This window comes from Corvus brachyrhynchos, unplaced genomic scaffold (genome assembly GCF_000691975.1).
Source record: "Corvus brachyrhynchos isolate BGI_N302 unplaced genomic scaffold, ASM69197v1 scaffold117, whole genome shotgun sequence".
NCBI classification, from domain to species: domain Eukaryota; kingdom Metazoa; phylum Chordata; class Aves; order Passeriformes; family Corvidae; genus Corvus; species Corvus brachyrhynchos.
In genome coordinates, this window is record NW_008238833.1 from 437,314 (window position 1) to 450,743 (window position 13,430).

General features: G+C 44.8%; 1 protein-coding gene across 1 annotated transcript; it reads right to left on the reverse strand.

The window, feature by feature from the left end:
* Positions 1-3,838: 3,838 nt before the first annotated feature.
* GPR83 (G protein-coupled receptor 83) lies at positions 3,839-11,455 on the reverse strand. The gene is made up of 4 exons (XM_008636777.2): positions 10,492-11,455; positions 9,513-9,638; positions 8,354-8,487; positions 3,839-7,605 (listed from the first exon to the last, which is right to left on the reverse strand). The coding sequence occupies exons 1-4, from the start codon at positions 10,876-10,878 to the stop codon at positions 6,981-6,983; spliced, it is 1,272 nt and encodes a 423-aa protein (XP_008634999.1). The 5' UTR covers positions 10,879-11,455; the 3' UTR covers positions 3,839-6,980.
* Between the last annotated feature and the right edge of the window lie 1,975 nt (positions 11,456-13,430).

Here is a 13,430-nt window from a genome sequence, read left to right on the forward strand (position 1 = left end):
GGAATGCCAGGGACCCAGCTCAAGGGTTTGGTCCCTGCTGTCCTCCTCGTTCAAGTATCAGATCATTCTGAGCCCTGTCTCAGGACTTCTTCAAGACAAATTCTGGGCAAATCACTTCTAGAGCTAAAGGCAGTAGGGATGAGACAATAACAACGTGGTTACCACCACCCTACATGTCCCTCCAACATATCCCATCAAGTTTTATACCTTCAGAGGTTGATGATGTGCTTTTAGAACATCTGATACGTGTCCTTAACTTCATATTATTAAAAACTGGTGACCTCTGACAGACCTGTCATATCATAGTGTTTTTAACTGAAAAAAAGCCCACAAAAATTGTAATTATGTCTTTAAATCCTCATACCCCTGTGATGTTAGGGCTAAGAGTCAAGCGCTGTGTATCACCACATAACTGGTCTGCTCTAGATGGACCTAACCCTACATGCTGTGGAAATAAGGGAGCTGACACCTTAGAGCCAGGAATCATTTGTTAGACCTTCAGGTATTCAATTGGTGTCCTGGTTTCATCTGGGATACAGTTACTTTTTTCTTAGTAGCTGGCACAGTGCTGTGGACTCAATATTAAAATAATATTGATAACACACTGATGTTTTGGTTGTTGCTTGATCAGTGCTTACCCTAAGCCAAGGAGTTTCCAGTTTCCCAAGCTCTTCCAAAGAGCAGGTGCCCAGGAAGCTGGGAGGAAGCATGGCCTGGAAAGCTGACCCAAACTGGCCAAAGGGATATTCCATACCACAGAATGCCATGCTCAGTTTATAAACTGTGGCAGATGGCCAGGAGGCGCTGATTTGTTTTGTAGATAAAAGAAATTTTTTCACAGGATATTGTGATGATGACTGGATTCACCTCTGCCTCTCTAAGTATATTAAATGACTTTGAGCCTAAGGCAAGAGGCAGGAAGTTTCACCCCACCATGATTCAGAAATCCTTGAAACTTGCAAGCCAGAGGACAAGCTATGGGGGACATTGTACCCAGAAGAAGAAAGGATGGGCCAAAGAATTTCCCTTTTTCTTTAATTCCAGCCCAAACCTTCTCCCAGGCCTACTGTGTCAACCCCAGGAAGAGCAGGGACTGCCCTTCTGTTGGGCTGTGCAGGATGGGGAAAGCAGGGGAGGATCCCATCCTCATTCCCCTTCGGTGGCACAAGGAGCACCAGGAGTAAGAGAGCAAACCACCAGCCACCAGCACTGGACACCGAGGCTGTGGGAAGGCATGGCACTCCCAGCCAAGCCTCCAAGAGCTGTTAGGTGGTGTAGGTGCCTTCTCAGGTGCAGAGTTCTCACAGCCCGGTGACTTCAACACGATGCTGGCAGACTGTGTCAGCAGGGAGCTGGCTGCGCTCTCTCACCAGCACACAAGAGCTTTAGGAATAAGGCAGATGTGAATAATAGTTAGTCTCCTGGGAAACTGCTATTCTGAGTCTCTCTCTGCATGTCCACATGCAGTTTCTAGGTCAGTCTACTTAGAGGACTAAGACATCATTGGAGCTCTTGAAACAGCTAAGTGCATGCACGGGTCATGGCTCAGTGCTGTGCAGATGGATCTGTTCACATCCAAGAACTGTACAGCTTCATCCAGCTATTGCTGAGCCCAGCACAAGCTCCCTACTCAGTAGCTTCACTGCACAAATGTAGCCTGAAATTTGGAACAAGCAGACAAGTCTGTAGCTGGCAATGTTGTCATGGTCTTGTAGAGTGATCTGTTAATGACTTCTATGCAGTTCATGGCCAGACTGTTTTAATCGTGGTCTACCCAAACTGCATCAAACTACATCTTGAAGTTTCACATTCAATATGCAAGTATTTAAGACTCCCTGTAATAGAATATTCATAAGATATCCTGAGTTGGAAGGGACCCATCAGGATCATTCCGGCCCTGCACAGGACACTCCAAGAATCACACCGTGTGCCTGAACGCTTCTTGAACTCTGTCAGCCTTGGTGCTGTGACCACTTCCCTGGGGAGCCTGTTCCAGTGGCCGACCACCCTGTGGGTGAAGAACCTTTTCCTGATATCCAGCCTGAACCACCCTGGGCTCAGGTTCATGCCGTTCCCTCAGGTCCTGCCACTGGTCACCAAAGAGAAGAGATCAGTGTCTGCCCCTCCTCTTCTCCTCATGAGGAAGCTGTAACTGCAATGAGGTTTCCCTTCTCTAGGCTGAAGAAACCGAATGACCTCAGGATAATGGAGTTCAGTGATTTCTCTCCCTTTGTGGTATCAAAACATAGACAGTGGTATCAACCTTTGTCAAGGGCTTTCAGCTCTAGAGATAAAAACCATGTTTGTAACAGCTAGTGGTGGCTAGTTAATCTATTCATTAAAGAAATTAGAGGTTTATGCTTCTCAGAAAACTGTGATTTTGAAATCTCTGGAATCTCCCAGCACTTTTCCTATAAGAAGGGTGGAAGTAAATAAAGATAGCTTGGAGATGGTGTCTGATATCCTTTGAAAATGCCAGACAGACAATGGAATTAATATTCCTGAAGTCACAGGATATTGCTATGTTTTAAACAGCTGCCTTCTCCATCAGCTGAGAGGAGAAATTCATCCCACACTGACAGGAGAATAGGTGGGCTGCCCTGCAGTCAGAACCAAAACCAACCAAAGCTGAGGTTCCTTTCTTCTGTGCAGGAGAAATTTGTCATCTTTTCCTTGTGTGATCTCAGTGTGCTTCAAAGAGTTTTCTTCCTTTGTAAGAGCAAGAGGCTTTGACTCTGCTAAGCACTCTTAGTTTTGCCTGTACTCTATGAAATTTCCTCTAATGGATGCAGGTACAAGCTTGAGCTATTTGTTGCTTTCCTTTGGATGAAAGAGTCTCGGACTTGGTCTACAGCTTATTATGGCAGGGAAAGCAAAGCATGTGACCCTCCATTTATCTCAGCTCAGGTGGTGGCCCTTGCCATCTTTTTTGCTACAACAGAAACTTCTCTGTCACAAAAAACCCCTATGTAGTGGAAAAAAAATTTTTCTCGCTGAGCACCCCGTCTGACAGCAGTGGCTGCTAAGACTTTTCAGACTGATCCTGAGGCTGATTGTACCTCCCATACTTTGCTCTTGTGAGACCCCACTTGGAGTGCTGTGTCCAGCTCTGGGGTCCCCAACATGAGAAGGATATGGGCATGTTGGAGCAAGTCCAAAGGAGGCCATAAACATGATCAGAGTGCTGAAGCACCTCTCATATGAAAACAAGCTGAGAGAGTTGGTGTTGTTCAGCCTGGAGAAGAGAAAGCTTGATGGAGACATTAGAGCACCTTCCAGTACTAAAGGAGGGCTTATAAGAAACACTGAGATAGACTTTTGACATGGTTGTGTACTGATAAGACAAGGGATAACGGCTTTAAACTGAAAGAGGACAGGTTTAGATTAGATATCAGGAAGAAATTCTATGAGGGTGGTGAGGCACTGGCACAGGTTGCCCAGAGAAGCTGTGGATGCCCCATGCCTGAAATTGTTAAAGGCCAGGCTGGATGGAGCTCTGAGCAATCTGGTCTAGTGGAAGATGACCCTTCCCATGGCAGGGGGTTGGACTGGGGAGTCAATCTTTAAGGTCTTTTTCAACCCAAACCATTCCATGATTCTATGAAAGAGGCAGGAATGAAAGCTGGAAGCTAAAATCCCGATCCAACATCAAGAAGTGCCAGAAAGGTTTCAAGGATTTGTTTTCCCCTGAGTGCTATTCAGAATAGCACAAGCTGCAAAATACAGAGTAGCACTGCCTTTGTTCCCTTGTGAGGTCTCTGCATAATTCTACACAGAGAAAATGAATAAAACACTAGGAATGTTTTAGAAACTGAGACTTAATATTCATTAATTCCTAGCACTTGCAAGTTAATTTTCTTAGGCCTGTTACAATATTTTTCAAGGAAACAGAAAAATAAGAAAGCAGTATTGTCAATACAAATAACAATTCGCTTTTGAGTAGAAAAACCCAAAACACACTAAACCATAGAAGTTGTAGAGCCAACCACTCAAAATTTTGGAGATGTCAGCATTAACTTTACCTTTGTAACCCTGAGTTCCTTTATTTGTGTGCCAGATGATGTATTCTCTAAATGCAGTTCATTTTCCCACAAAATGTCTGTTCTTGGGCTGTGCAGATCCCCTGCAATGAACAGCTGTTCAGTGCCTTGTGCCACACCTCCCAAATTCAAAAGACAGCAAAACCTCCAGCTGCAGTAGGCAAACACACACAAAATGGAAAATTAATCTCCACCCTGTACACATTGTGTCTCATTTTATCAACACTCAGATCCTCCCTTTACACCCACCAAGATGGCACCTGAATGCAGTTTGTGCACCAATGGCTGTATTAGCATTTTAAAAGAACCCTTTGGTCTGCAAGAGAGATGGGGTAGAATGAAAAAATACCCATGAAGCCTGGATGCCCAAGTTAAATTGCCCAGGGCAAATATTTTTGGAGTACTTTGTTTCATACTGCACTTTGTGTGCGCAGAGCACAACCCCCCACTGATTTCAGCAGCACTGGTGAATGCAAAATGTCTGTCCAGAATCCCAAATCAGATATGAAGAAAATGAAAAATAACTAATTATTAGAAATTACCCTGTACCATGCTAAGCACATTGTAGCACACCCAGTGTATGATGTACAGTTTCCAAGGACACCATTTCTAGTTTCTAGTTCTAGCTTCAGCCATGTTCCCCTCTTCCGTGTTGTCCAAATCTCTCTGAGACTTGTATCTCTGCTGGCCGCCTGTTCATTCCTGGACAGGCTCCTAATGTTCACTGTCCAATCTGCCTCTTCTTTTCCTTTTATCCAGTCCATCCCTCCTGCTCTTTTTAATTAAATCAAACAGCTTCAACTTCTTGCATCCCCCCCTTGTGCCCAGATTCAGGATTGATCAGAGCCTGGAGGAGAAAGTTTTGCCACCCAGTGCAGGGTTGTAGGATCTGTAGGTGATCTGTAACTGCAGGAGTCCCGCTCAGACCCACCAGGAGCATTTGAGTGGGCATCTGAGGATTTTGTCTATTGGAGTTACAGCAACATTCTATATATGTAGCAGGATGACAACTACACTCAAAAATGGTGAATCTTAAGATGTTTCCTTCAGCTTCAGAAAGAACATCTCACTGAGGTACCCAGCATTCTCAGAGACTTATTTGCTAGTAAAGTGCTGGATTCTGCTGCCACTGGAATGGGGAGCATGGTTCACAAACTCTGCACAACTGGAAAATTAGAACAGAATAGAATAGAATAGAATAGAGTAGAATAGAATAGAATAGTTGATTTGGAAGTGAGCTACAATGATCATCCATAATGATGCCCTGAACAATTCAGGGCTCATGTATTGCAAATGTTGAGGGAGGGAGTTGGCATAAGGGGTCAAAGAAGGCAGGAGGAAAGGTTTAACTCTGCAGGTCAGTGATACAAAATACTCTGACTCCAGGGGATTTGATAAAGGGCAGTAAAATAGCACTGGATTCACAGTGAGAGACTGATAACTGCTTGTGTAAGGGCAGGTTAGCTGCAAAGAGTGGTAGATATTTCACTCTTGTAAAATACTGAGGTGTGAAAACCCTGCACGAGGCTTAAAATTATTTCAGAACTGTAAGTTTATTACAGGACACTGAGAAAAACAGTTTCACTTTTTTTTTTTCCATTTATAAGAAGATTTTTCTCACTTCACTGCTGAATGCTGCAAGTTAAATGTGGAATGGGGCACTGTGATGTGATGGTCAAGCTAATTTCCACAGCACAAGGAAATATTGCTCCTCTGTGCTATAAAGTAGAGGTTTTGGAACAACATTTTTTTGTTATTTGAACCCATATTTTCTTCTGCTAAGAACTTTAAGTTCTGAAATCTACTTCAGACACTTGCAGTCGTGAATTTTCTTAGCCACTCCAAATAGGACGCATCTCAGCTTAAATGCACCAAAATTGTGCAGTCATCAGAGGATAACTTGCAGACAAATGTTCCACTTTTATTACTTTCCATCAGAGATATCATCTCTTTTCTCAAAGCGGTTCATTTATGAACTGATTCCAGAGAGCTAACTTCTTAGTTGGGATGAAATGCCCTTGAAGTGACAAGTACACAGATGCTTTACAGGGTAAGAGAGCAACATTCAAAGGTGAGTTAAAAAGTCAAACTGTGGGATCTTTTAGCTGCAACTTGACAATGATGCAAAGATACTCTGATAAAAGGTTCTAGTCCAAATCCACAGTAGAACTTAATTATCCATACTCCAGCTGTGAATGGCATGTCCAACTTTTTGTATGTTTTTTGGGTTTAGTTATCTATTTGAAGAAAAACTATTTTTCTACTTGAAGAATAGGCATCCGCTTTTCTTCAGATCTTTCTTAGAAAAAGTGCCTGTGAAGTAAGAGACCCCTATTTATCAGTGTCTATCATATCCTCCACTTCTCTAAGGGTATTTCCACCAAAAAAAAAAAAAAAAAAGGCTTTGTGGAATACATCTGTTCATTCATTCTGAAAAGGTCTTGACTTTTCAGATCCCGGTTCAGAAAGGATGCTTTCCTACCCCGTTGCACCGGATCTCAGATAGCAACCTAAAAGTCTACCTCTCAACCATTTCCATGTTGCTACAAGGAGAGTCAGAAGAGGGGAAGGGAGGCCTGATGTGATGAGACTGTTGTTTAAGTACCAGCAAAACACACCCACAGTCTTAGTAACTAACAAGGCTCAGTCATGCAGGTAACAGCAACACACATGCAGAGAATCCCATCCTGCAAGCCAGTCCAAAGTCACCTTGACAAAGGCAGAAGTTCCTTCCTGGGAAGAGCTTACTTTCTCCCCTCTAGGGGCTCCACACCAGTGTCATCAGCCTGTATTAAACATGCAACTCTTTCATACTGCCCCCTGCAGAACCTCCTTTCTTGGTTTTATCACCTGTGGTGTGGCCAGGGCTCCACATCTTCCCACCATTTTAGCTCTTGCCAAGTCTATGTGCAGTCCTGTAAGATTTCCCAAGGTCACCGTTTAGCTCACAGCTACTACTGGCTCAACTGCAGAGATGTCTGTCTTTCCTGACTGGATGTTGGAGGATGGTGGAAGGACTTGGGAGGCCTGCAACCTCTTGAGGTTGCCATTTTCTGGCCAAGCCATTCGGTAGGATGGGACAGTGGAGGGAAGCCTCTGTTCCGTGGGCCTGGGGGCTTTTCTGCACATGTTGAGCAAAGCCTTCAGCTCCGATCGGAAGCTGTCATTGAGCCAGCAGTAGATGAAGGGGTTGTAGCAGGTGCTGCTCATTGCAAACCAGTGGAAGGCGAAGTACAGGGCATTGTTGGTGTGGATGGTCTGGCTGGAGAGGAGGAGGACATAGCAATTCAAGGGGAACCAGCAAACTGCGAAGAGGATGACAACGAGCATCAGCATCTTGATGGTCTTCTTATTCTTTTTGCGAAGGACAAAATACTGCTCAGTGGTGACGTCCCCGATGACATTGCGCAGCCAGAGTTTCTTTGCCACTGTCACGTAGGCAGCAGAGATGATCAGAAGGGGCAGCACGTAGAGCAGAATGAAGGTTGTTAAATCAAGGTACTTCCAAAAGAGGTCGGCAGGCTCAGGGAAATCTGGCAGACACAGGCACCGGGTAACATCCTCACTGCAAATGGAGAGATGGCACAGGATGAGAGGCACATATGGCCAGACATGGCGGGACAAGTACATCAGAAACAAGGAGGCAGGTGGGAGAGGGCTCCTGCCATGTGGCCTGAAAGCAAACACTGTGTTTATCTGTGACAAATGTCACAGCTGAGCAGAGCTCTGCTCTTCAAGGATCTGAGCCATGGAGCAGCCAGTGAGCAATGTGGTGATAATTTCTTATGGGCATTCATGACCTTATGACAATTTTATGAATTTCATCAATTGCAAAATTTCCAGCTGCACATAAGCAGGTTTTTATTTTCTGTCCTTTGGCAAACAGGTACACAGTCTCTGCACATATTAAGGACCTTTCTCTCATTAAAGCACTTTGTAAATATTAAGGCTCTTGACAGCTGAGGCAGATTTATCTACTTTCCTAGGGCTAAAGAGTAGATTAAAACCTGTTGGGTTTTAGTGAGTTTTTGGTTGGTTGGTTGGCTTTGTTTCTCATCTCTGGTTTGCCCAAAGAGGTCAAATTGGTATATGGCATAAAACCCCAGTGTACAGAGGTAAAGGGTCCAGGCCAGATCCTCTAACTTCTTAGCCTATTTTGTGTGATTAGTGGGACAGAATAAAGATAAAATATTTAAAAATAAAAAGGACAGGATATCAGACATTGCTAAAGGCTTTCAGTGGAATATACCAAAGTATGACTGCTCAGAGTTTGGCCTCCAGGGAGACTGGAGGAAAGCAAAGCACATCCTTACCTGTATTCAAAGGTAAAGAGCTTTTGGTAGATAGCATGTGGTAGGGAAAAACAAGTTGCCATGATCCAGATTACAGAGATGTAGATAACACCTTTTCCAGTAGATATGCGAGGTTTCAGAGGGTGCATTATAACCTGCACAAAATAAACCAAAATCTAGGCTTATTACATTTCTGGAAAAAAAAAATATTTTTTTTCATACAATCTTCCAGCCTTAAATTTATTATTCAATGTGGTAATTTAGCATGCAAGCAGTACAGTCTTCACCCAGCTCCCAAGGACTGTAAGCTGTATATGAAAATCTGAATTTTAACACCATGAAATATGGTTCAAGTCAGATCTTAGTCCTACCCCCAAATTTCAGTATTTGCATCTAGGTGGGAAAAACACCAGGAGGTGTTAATATGTGTTCATTACCAGGTTCAATTTCCTTAACTGAAAAAAAAAAAAAAAGGAGAAAAAAGTTTCAAACTCTTCAGTATCAGTGACCCAAAGAACGAAGGGGTTTGTTATTTAACCAGACCTCCATGGGAATGCTTGTGATAGCCAGTGCATTTTCTGGAAACAATCTTTCTAGCAGAAAATGCCAGCTGTAAATGGTTTTGTGTGGTTGTTGGATGACTCCAAACTGATAATACCCAACTGTCCCCAGTTTTGAGCCCATTATTAACAGCAAGCCACAGCTCTGTGACAAGCACCAGTGTACTGTAGTCAGATCTCCAGTATTCAGGGTAACAGGAGGTGGGACATCCCAGAACATCAGGAGATAGAGCTGAGAAAGCTAACTAGGATGTCCCTTACAACCCTAGTGCTGGCCAAGCCACCCCAAAGGAGAGCTCTCCACATAAATTCCTATCAGGATCTTGAACGTTCTCCTTGTTTGAGATTACTGGATTATCTACTTGTTTGAGGCTACTGGATTATCTACTGCATAAAAGATCCCTTTACCCAGCTGGAAGAGATAGCAAGGTGATGGATACCTCCTACCTTGCTGTGGGCTCGAAACTATTCTGACAGCAAGAACTGCCCCCCTACCCTGTCAGCTCCTCGTGCATCTTATGATACTCTGGGAACTGAGGGGAAAAGGGCATGGGATCATCCTTTCTCAGTTTACTTATGTCCTCCCAAGCTTTCCATCCTCTGCTTCAAAGAAGTCTCACCTGGTGCCTGTCCACAGCAATGGCTGTAAGGGTCAAGGCAGAGACGTGGAGGGAGCAGTACTGTGCAAATCTACTGACATGGCACATCCCCTTCCCAAAGATCCAGGTACTGTTCACAAAACGAGCCTAAAACAAGATGACCATTAGTTTTGTGCACCCCACAACTGCTTATAAGTACAGCTCCAGTACACAATCCCTTGTGCTGTGTAAAAGATACTTTTAAGATACCAGGTTCTTTGTATAACTGTATAAATTTCTGGCTTCTGAACCCTGAAGAGGCAGGCTACTGCTGCTCAGTGGCCTGGCAATATCCTCCAGGACAACACAGCAGCCCAGTATCAAAGATGTTTGTTCTCTTTTATTTACAGTGAGTCCTTCTGCAGCCTCACTATTGAGTCAATATATTTGCTTTTCCTTTTAAGCCCTCCTTTATGTGATACGGTGACCTGTACATCTTATCTCACTTCAAGCAAACTACAGCTTTTCAAAACAGCTTGTTAAACAATGGTGAGCATTTATCTTTTTCAAGAGTTTTATAGCATTACTTTGGAAATACTTTAGAAAAGAGAAGGACAAAAAGGATCAGATGCTACTAACATACTAAGCAATCACTGCAAGGTTATTATTGTTCAAGTACTATCAGGGCCACAAATGGGTAATTTCCAATCTTCAACTAGATAGCAGGAATCAGAGAAGAAAAATACATGTGGAGTTTTCCAAAGGCAACTCCAATGGCTGTAATTTGGAGTGGACAGATATCTGCAGAACATCTGCACACTGCCTATAGCAGTGTAAAGCAGGAAGAGCCACCAGAGCACCTTTATAGCACTGTAGGGGCCCAGAGAAATTGACTTCAGTTATGGGGTGGACTGTGGTGGTGCATTCCCCCACCTCCCAGGCTGCACCATGTCTGTGAAGGGCTTAGGTGCTTCCTTTCCCTCAGGGGTGGGTCGTCCCAGGCATCTGTGCCCCCTCTTACCAGCGTGAAAGGTGTGTTGAGGAGCGTGATCATGATATCGGCTACAGCCAGGTTCACAATGAACAAGCTGGTGGCAGAGTGAACGCGCTTCGTCTTGATGACAACATGACAGACCAGGACGTTGCCGAAGAGGGAGAAGACAATGATGAAGGAGTACGCCGCGATGAGCAGGGCTTTCACCGTCGTGCTCTGAGATTCTGCTCCGTACCGGCTCCTGTTCACAAAGCTCTGCCAGTCGGCCAGGCTGTCATTATCCCAGGAAAAGAAACCCGACACGTTCGGGATTACAAAAGTCTTCTCCAGGCTCCCATTGAGGGGCAACTTTCCTGGGGTCACAAAAGCGATAACCAAGTCGGGGAGGCTGAGCCAGACAAAACAGGACAACATCTCTGGAACGCCGCTCTGCTCCTCCAATTTGGGAAGAGCTCATTTGCGAGAGCAGAGCTCGCTCCGTGCCCCGGGAGAGCCGCTCTCCCCTCGCTCAGCCCCGGCGCACCCGGGGGCTGCAAACACGGCACAGGAGCAGCGGGAGCGGAGGGATGCTCCTGCCTCCCGCAGCGTGCTTCTCTCCCGCTCGGCTCGCCGCTACTTTTGCTCCTTCAGCCAGCTTTATATCCCCAGGCGAGCTCCGAGCCGGGATCTTCTGCAGTCATTGGGCTGCATGGCATAATTTGTGCTCTGACGTGCTGCTTTCCCACGCAGCTGTGCTCCCCCGGGCGCTACTCCGAGGCAAGTACATCTGCGAGAAAGGCAAAATCAATCTCTTCAGATGTCAGAACCCCTTTTCTCTATCACAGCCCAGCTCAGGCAAATTCTGTGCTGTTTATACACCGGCAGCACGTGTGCCAGCTCTGCTCTCTCCCAGGACAGGTCAAATCTGAGCTGTTTTACAGGTCTGGCAGGCAAGTTTAAGTCTATTTCTTAGCATGATTAGAACAGCACAGAACAGAATGTAACAGATGAACTGTAAATAACAAGCTGCCTTATTGTACTGACACTATTTTCCCAAAGACCTTTTTTCTCTGAGAGAGACGTGGAATACTCAAGTTTTCCCTTGGCAGGTATTTCCTCTCAACCAAAGAAATAAAAAGTCGGATGTGAAACTGCTTTCTAGGGTTTGTAGAAATAGAGGTAGTTACAAAGATGTTGATTATACAGGACAGAGAACAGGAACTGTCCCAGCACAGTGAGTCCAGTATCCAAAGCAAAAGGCAGCTGTATGCAGGTCCCAAGCACTGATGAGATGGAAGCATGTGTTCCCTCTGCTTTCCCCCCAAAACACAGCAGGAAATAGAAAATCAGGACCAGGAGACAAAGACCCACAAATCTTACACAGAAAGATTGTGCCAGTTCCCAAGTGCACAGGTACAGTGCTGCACCTCTCGGTGCAGATCTGCTCGGGACAGATCTGCTTGGGCAGTGTCAACAATCCCCAGCCAGAGCTGGTTTTGTACATAAAAGGCTTTATTTAATCACTAATTAAATGACCACCACCTGAAAAGCTTGTATTATAAGCTGGTCACTCACTGATGAAAGCAACTCTTCCAAAAGATGTCTGTGACAGCCTTAGTGAACTGCTTGGGCTGCCTTCTCTTCACCACTCCTCAGGAGCTGGACACAGTAGGACAAGCAGAATGGACAGCCCACAGTGCTACCCTGCACACTGCTGCCAGAGTGTTTCTTCCACAAAATTGTCCAACTTGAGTTCTTTAGGCAATTCACCTGTTTCAGAGAAAGCTTTCCAGTGAACCTGCTGGAGTTGCTCAGGCAGCAGTCACCCCTGACCATTCAGAGAGAAGAAACATGCTGTCAGGAAACTAGTCTCAAATAAAGGCCCAAGAAAATAGTACAAAGTAGGACAGAACAGCACTCTTAGAGGTTTGGGATAAGAACAGAGGGGCCAGTGGCATATGTTCCCCTTCTTGCTATGCTGCTCCAGCAGCTCCCAAGTGCCCCTCCTTTCCAGTGTCGCTGGCCAGTGCATAAGGGCATTCTGTCTTCTGACACTCAGACTCCAGCTCTTGTTTCATATCTACCAAATTCTGTTCTCCTGTACTATAATCTGTATTCCAGCAAAAATTATAAGCTTGGTTTATTTATGCTCCTTGATCTAATTCTTAATTTCTAGCAGGGTACCCTTGCATACGTAGTTAGAGCTGCCATTGCCTTTGAAGACCAGGTGCATCCAGGAGACCAGGATATCTTCTCACCTCCTAAGCCAGGCTGCTGGTAGGATGGGAATCTTCTCCCACTCAGCTCAAGACCACACTTCTCTGAGCTGGATTCTGTGTCTTGTGATCCAGAGGAGGTGGTCCAACCACACACTGGGCAGGCCCACCCAAAATAGCCACAAAGGGTCACGGAAAAACCTAGTGGAAGCTCTCTGTCAGGTTTCTCCCATGTTGCTGGTGTCCCCTTTCTCTGCTTCACACCACCTTTCTGATTTAGTTTGTATTTGAACATGCTCCAATAAGAGCTGCTTAAGCAGCTCACCTACTTGTAGTTGTTCCTAAAGAACAGACTGTGGTAGTTTGGGCAGCTTGGCACCTGCTCCTGCCAACTTCACCCTTGCTCCACAATCCCCAGTACCCCGCTGACAGCAAAAGAAGCAGCTGCACAGGAATGTCAGGATTTAGCATGCTGAATCTGGTTTTTGTAAAAGGTATCTGTGACACGATGCAATTCCTTAAGTGAAAGGTAATGTTTGAAATAAAGCTATATGGATGGACCATGAATTCAGGGAATAAAAAAAAGTCATCAAAAGCCCTTGTGCAAGAGTACTCTTAATAGGATAATAATAAACTAGAAACCAGGCCTGGTGGGAATAAAAGATCTAAGAAGAATATAAAAAAATCAGCTAGACACACCAAAAAGTTTGGAAGCATTCAAAAAGAGGTATAATGCCTTTTTTTCTCTTTAAACACACAGCAGAGTGTGCT

Excerpts from the sequence above, each read along its gene's own strand:
- GPR83 (XM_008636777.2), bottom strand. The coding sequence starts at position 10,878 with ATGTTGTCCTGTTTTGTCTGGCTCAGCCTCCCCGACTTGGTTATCGCT. Across the intron at positions 8,488-9,512 it reads TTGCTGTGGACAGGCACCAG|GTTATAATGCACCCTCTGAA; the intron begins GTGAGACTTCTT and ends TATTTTGTGCAG. Across the intron at positions 7,606-8,353 it reads CTCTTTACCTTTGAATACAG|TGAGGATGTTACCCGGTGCC; the intron begins GTAAGGATGTGC and ends CTCCATTTGCAG.